Raw genomic sequence first — 7,016 nt, 5'->3', positions numbered from 1 at the left:
CCCGAAATCCTGAGCTCAAAAACACCCGATCCCGGAGTCCCGATAAAGATCCTATCCCCCCTCATTAAGATATTAGACAATTATGTAAATTAAGGGGTCCTACTAAAATGCGCCCGGGAGCGCCCGGGAGCGCCCGGGGAAAAGAAAAGGCGCCCGGGGAAGAACAAATAGCGCCCGGGGAAAATATATAGATATTTTATTGGCATGAGACAACTTTGTGACGATGAAATAAGTTATGTACATTGATTTTTTTTTAAATTTTAGACAAGTAATTTGCAAATTCAGATAATAGACATTTATAATAAAGCACAAAAACAAGTATGAATGTTTTAATTTCTATAACAATAATATATGAATACTATTTCGAAAGTCAGATAATAATAGATCACACTTTATGCGGAATATTTATAAAATGTTAAACTTCAAAAGACATGTTTTTCAAAAACGATATTATTGTAAAATGAAAAATGTAATTTTTTATTAAACAACTTAAATTTCACAGATAAATATTTATCTAATCAAAATTAAAAGAGTTACACATAATAAATCAGCAAATAAAGTAGTACTATACATGTACAGTAGTTAAATGAAGGGGGTAAAAAAACAGGAGTTTGGTTGAATTCAAAACTAAGCATTAAATTCCTGATAAGCATAGACATTAAAACAGTCAAAGTTTTAGTTTTATAAAAAGATATAAACAACACTTTCGATGTAGCATCGTACATATCCCATTAATCATAGTAGTGGGGAAACTACCGGTTCTGGCGACTTTTGTCTAATGTTAACCCTATGGGGAAAAGGTAGCCTCCTGAGAGGTAGCCTCCCGATGTGAGGCTAATTTCTATGACGTCAATTTAAGTATTTTGAAATTAATTAATTAAATTAATTAAATTAATTACTTTAGATAAGGTCATTATTAAGTGTTACTAATTAATTGGCGTTATTGAATAAGTATATATATATATTTTCTTTATATTTGATGAAAATTCCCAGTCTATAAATAGATACACAGGAAAACCCCACCTTAGTGTGTATTAACAGATCATTAATTATTGTATTATACATGTTATATGTCTCTGGTATTATTTATTCACCTACGGCTATTTATCTCTGATAACATGATTATTAAATCAATATTGAAAGCGTGTTGAAACTTGTCCAGTAGTGTACGTAGTGACCTTTAACATGTTGATACGTGTCAATACATTTAAATCCGCCATATTGAAAAATCGCGTTGATCTTTTGAAATCATTAAATCGTTATATTGTTGGCACTAATTAAAATAGTATAGCTTCATATTTATAGGATGATTTTTTTTTTTTTATTTTTTTTTTTTTGAGTATTTGAATTTTTAATATAATTGCTAAATCACTGAAAGCGTTCGTTAACTTGTCTGTGTCATAATCAAGTTTGGACTTGTCAATAATCCGATTTAAATGTAATCGCCATGTTGAAAATATTATAAACATAGTTATGCAGTCTTTTGAAATAAGTAAATCATAATATTAATTGAATTATATAGTATTATTCTTACAAAGATGAGATTTATCAAGTAGTTAATTTTAATGTGTTCGATGATACATACTGTTATTTATTGTTTTAATATCCAACTATAATCCCTCCGTTAATCATATAATATATTGTATGAATTGAAAACTTATTTTATTATTTCCTCGATCATATTCACTTTTAAACTGAAATCCTTTTACTATAAAATGCCAAACTGATAAACAAGACATTTCAACAGTTACTGTTGACCCCAATAACCTGGTGTGATTAAGTACATAGGTGAATGACCATTAATGTAAACATGTCAAGTAATTCTTATCAAATAATGATTATTTCAACCTTTTTTTTTTATTAGGCTGTACTTAATCTTTTAAGTAATATTAATTTTTGATAAACTTATTCATTAATAAATGCTTTTATTTGAAGTTATTTTGTATAACATCAGGATCAGAAATACAAAGAAAACTACGTCTGATCGCTCCAACAGGTAAATTAGACTGAACTGATGATCGATCGAAAAAATTTGCCGGATTTGAAATTAACCAATCAGATTACGTAAATTACGGAATTTCAACAATTCATGAAAATTCTGCTATATAAACGCTGTGAAATGCGGGACTCGTACAGTCTGATCGAAGACATTCTAAAGGTGAAATCAAGTTTACATTAACAGTATCTTAAGGATTTAAAGGTTTGGTATGGCTTATAATTTGTTTATTTTAAACAACTTTTAACGTTTAATAGTAAAGGATTATATGATACAAATTAAAGTTTTCTTGATAATTTTGTTTTTAAATTTCAAACTTATTTTACGAATAACAAATAAATGGAATAGACATATGCTTATTTTCAAAATAATGGGGGAAAAAGGGGGAGACCGAATTTTAATTTTGAGTTCTCGAAAGTTTGAAGTAGTCTCCTGCACTGGTAAGGTGTACTGACTTAGGGCAGTGTCATTTAGCTAACAATGGAGAGGAAGTGTCATGTGGCATGCCCCGCTATAGTCAGGAAGACCTCTCCGACCAAAACCTTTGCAGTCTTGCTTAACTGCGAGAGCAGCTCTGTTTCCAGTGATGGAAATGTTGACGGGCGGTGACTACTTTGGCGAAAGCCTTAGTCAAACATTCTTGAATATCAATCAGATCGTTATTCATTTCAGTATCAAGACTGGGAACCCATACGGTCGGTAGACTGAGGAGTCGTTTTTCCGACCCGTGGGCGAGTACCAGTGGCGATAGGCTCCTTTGAAATGAATAATAACTGGTTGTCCATATCATATTATGATGAATAATAAAAATAAAAGTATTGAGCACACTTTCACTTTTCAGAAAAAAGATGGAACCAGCGTCGAAAAAAGTCAAGATGGCAAAATCTCCAATCAAATGTGGTGTATGCGGAAAATCGTTTTCCCATAAAGAGAGTTTAATGCGCCATAAGAGATCGGTTCATACTGGAACGAAATGGCATTGCACCACCTGCGATGTGGTATTTTCAAGAAAAGACAACTACCAACGCCATAAGCGAAACCATGATAAACAACCAGTCCAAAGTGGTGCTGGTGTTACTATGACTAGTACAGAAACAAATGAAAACACGGATCCATGCAACTTTAAAGCGCTAAATGGAACAGTTGAAACACATACGATCGATGCAAAAGGATTGAATAAATTTGATCCAATGTCATTCCTAAAAAGCCAGTATGATGTTGTTAAAAATGTCATCAAGCGTAAAATTAAAGAAAGAGGTGGATTGAAGTGGTATCTATCCATGAAAGTTAAAATGAGCAGACGAAAAGAAGATGCCATAGAAACTGCAGAGCCGCATTTCCGGGGGAAATGCCAGACCAGTTTAAAATTGGAGGATATCGATACCGGATTAAAGGAATCTATCAAAAAGATGTATACATCTTTCATTGAATACCAGAGACAAGGGAGCAATTGGACGGTGGATAAAGTGGTAGATCTTACCATACATATGGCAAGGTACAGACCACTAAAAGGCTCAAGTTATATTCCTCTTCCAATTAAACTCAGATCTAAACATGCAATAGTCAATGTCAAAAACAAAGACAGCAAATGTTTCATGTGGTCGATTTTGGCAGCATTATACCCAGCAAAACGTGATGCAGAACGAGTTTGGAAATACAAGGAACACACTTCAAGCTTAAACTTTGATACCATCATGTTTCCTGTGAAATTAGCCGACATACCAAAGTTCGAAAAGCAGAATGAAATATCGATCAATGTGTTTGGGTTTAACAAAGGCGAAGTATTCCCTATACACATTTCAAAACATCGATTTGAACAACATGTTAATCTACTCATGATATCGGACAACAAGAAGTCACATTTTTGCTGGATTAAAAATCTTAATCGATTATTGGGCGATCAAAAGTCTTCTGAACATAAGCATTTTTACTGTCCATACTGCTTGCATGGATTTACAAAAGAAAGAATATTAAACAATCATCTACCAAACTGCCAGACCTATGGACCACAGAAAATCGAACTTCCTACTGAAGACAATAAGTGGTTACATTACAAAGATATTCGCAAACAGCTCAAGGTACCATATATTATATATGCAGATTTTGAATGTCTTCAAGAACCTATTGTTGATAGCAACAAATGTGACCAAAAGACGAAAAAGACTACAAAACACATACCATGTGGTTTTGCATACAAAGTGGTAGGTCTGACACCTGAAATGTCAAATGAACCAGTAGTATATCGGGGTGCAAATGCTGCCGATAAATTTGTGGAGTGTATGGTAAATGAACAGGAAGAAATAGAACAACGATTTAAACATTGCGAGCCCATGATCATGACAGGGAGTGATTGGCAATCGTTTAAGAAGGCAACTCTTTGTCACATATGTAAAAAAGAACTAGCAGACATTAGAGTTCGCGATCATTGTCACGTGACCGGAAAATTCCGAGGGGCAGCTCATAACGACTGTAATATCAATTATAAGTTTACAGGTCGAATTCCAGTGGTATTTCATAACCTTCGGGGATATGATAGTCACTTGATTATGCAAGCTATTGGAAAAGTTGAAGGAAAGCAGCTGAATTGTATCGCTAATAATATGGAAAAGTATATTTCTTTTTCATTAGGATGTATGGATTTTATAGACTCGCTCCAGTTTATGTCTTCCTCATTACAAAAGCTCGTGGAAAACCTTGCAAAAGAAGGTTCGAGTAAATTTAGACACATGACCAGCCACTTTGGAGAAGAACGGATAAGCCTACTTCTGCGTAAACAAGTATACCCATACGAGTACTTTGATTCCGAGGCAAAGTTTTTAGAATCTCAACTTCCACCGATTGAATCTTTTTACAGTACATTATCGGGAGAAGGTATAACCACACTGGACTATGCACATGCACAACACGTATGGCAATTGTTTAACATACAGAATCTCGGACAGTACCACGATCTATACGTACTATCAGATGTTCTTGCATTAGCCGACGTCTTTGAAAATTTCCGGGAGATCTGTCTCAACTACTATGGACTGGATGCTGCACATTTTTATACATCAACCGGTTTAGCCTGGCAAGCTGCCTTGAAAATGACAGGTGTTAAGTTGGAATTACTCACTGACATAGACATGCATTAGTTTATAGAGAAAGGTTTAAGAGGTGGAATATCAATGATATCCCATCGCCATGCCAAAGCTAACAATAAACATGTACCAAGCTATGATCAAAATCAACCCATTAATCACGTGATGTACCTAGATGCCAACAACTTATACGGATGGGCCATGTCACAGGCACTCCCAGTTGAAGGTTTCAGATGGATCAACGATTCTGAAATTGAGAACCTAAACATATGTGACATTGCAGACGACAGTGAAAATGGTTATATATTAGAAGTTGACTTAGAATATCCAAGAGAGCTACACGACGACCACAATGAATATCCACTTGCTCCAGAAAAATTGAAGGTCACAAATGATATGTTATCACCCTATGCGAAAAAGCTATTGGACGATTTAAGCTTAAAAGGTACCTCGACAGAAAAATTGATACCAAATTTACATCCAAAGCAAAAATACGTGGTACATTACAGAAATTTAAAGCTCTACTTATCACTTGGAATGAAACTAACAAAGATCCATAGAGTCATGACATTTGAACAACGACCCTGGCTAAAGACATATATCGATTTCAACACAGAGAAGAGAAAGCTTGCAACAAATGAGTTCGAAAAGGACTTTTTCAAACTCATGAATAATGCAGTCTTTGGAAAGACGATGGAAAATTTAAGGAAGAGAACAGATATAAAACTTTTGAATGACCAATCAAAGGCCAGAAAATTAATCAGTAAACCAACATTTCATGCCTTCAAAATATTCAACGACGACTTGGTGGCTGTTCACATGCTGAAACAACGATTATACTTAAACAGACCCATCTACGTGGGATTCACTATTCTCGATTTGTCAAAGACACTTATGTATGATTTCCATTATAATTACATAAAGGATAAATATGGATCTAGAGCAACACTTTTGTTTACGGACACTGACTCGCTATGCTACAACATCAACACTGATGATATATATCAAGATATGATGGAGGATAAACACTTGTTTGATACGTCAGAGTATAACCCTGAACATCGTCTTTATAGCACTTTAAATAAAAAGGTGTTAGGAAAGATGAAAGACGAAACTCATGGTATTCCCATACAGGAATTTGTTGGTCTCAAGTCAAAGATGTACTCATTGATATATGAAGAGAATAAAAAACTATGCGAGAAGAAGACAGCGAAGGGTATAAAGAAGAGTGTGATCAAACATGACACAAGACACGAACATTATAAACAAAGTTTATTCAACAAAGAAATCCACATGTCTACCATGACACAGATCCGTTCATATGACCATACGTTATATAATATATCAATCAACAAACTGGGCTTATCCCCTTATGATGATAAAAGATACCTACTAGATGATGGGATACAAAGTTTGGCCTATGGACATTGGAGAATATAAAAAGGATGAAAATCAATGTTTTAGTCACTCTAAGTCTGTCATTCGAAGGAAGTAGACGTGTTTAAAGAACTCTCAAAGATGTCGAATACTTGTCCAGATTGTGGTTCAGAATTTTCGAGAAAAGACGTCATGTTGCGACACCAAAGAAACAAACATAGAATCAGTCAACCATATCCGCAGGTCAATGATGCATATCCACCGCCGCCTCCGCCACCGCCGCCGCCGCCGCCGCCAAAGAATGTGATACTACATCATCCGTTCACTATGATGCTGGCTGGACCTACTGGTTCAGGTAAGACGTTTTGGATGAAAACATTATTGGAGCGAGCACGGACTATGATTACACCATCACCTGAGAGGATTGTCTGGTGTTATAAACGGTGGCAGCCACTATTTAGTGAACTGCAACAAACCATTAAAAACATTTTATTTGTTCAAGGTTTACCTGAAAATTTGAATGATGACTCATTCATTGACTCTAGATATCCAAGTTTAATCAT

At 34.8% G+C, this 7,016-nt stretch overlaps 1 protein-coding gene across 1 annotated transcript; it reads left to right on the top strand.

Moving 5' to 3' along the window:
- Positions 1 to 5,163: 5,163 nt before the first annotated feature.
- On the top strand, positions 5,164 to 6,516 carry LOC143042983 (uncharacterized). Its single transcript, XM_076215483.1, has one exon. It carries the CDS (start codon positions 5,164 to 5,166, stop codon positions 6,514 to 6,516), a length of 1,353 nt encoding a protein of 450 aa, XP_076071598.1.
- Positions 6,517 to 7,016: the final 500 nt, after the last annotated feature.

This window comes from Mytilus galloprovincialis, chromosome 8 (assembly GCF_965363235.1).
Source record: "Mytilus galloprovincialis chromosome 8, xbMytGall1.hap1.1, whole genome shotgun sequence".
Classification (NCBI taxonomy): domain Eukaryota; kingdom Metazoa; phylum Mollusca; class Bivalvia; order Mytilida; family Mytilidae; genus Mytilus; species Mytilus galloprovincialis.
This window is presented reverse-complemented; position numbering and strand designations above follow the sequence as displayed.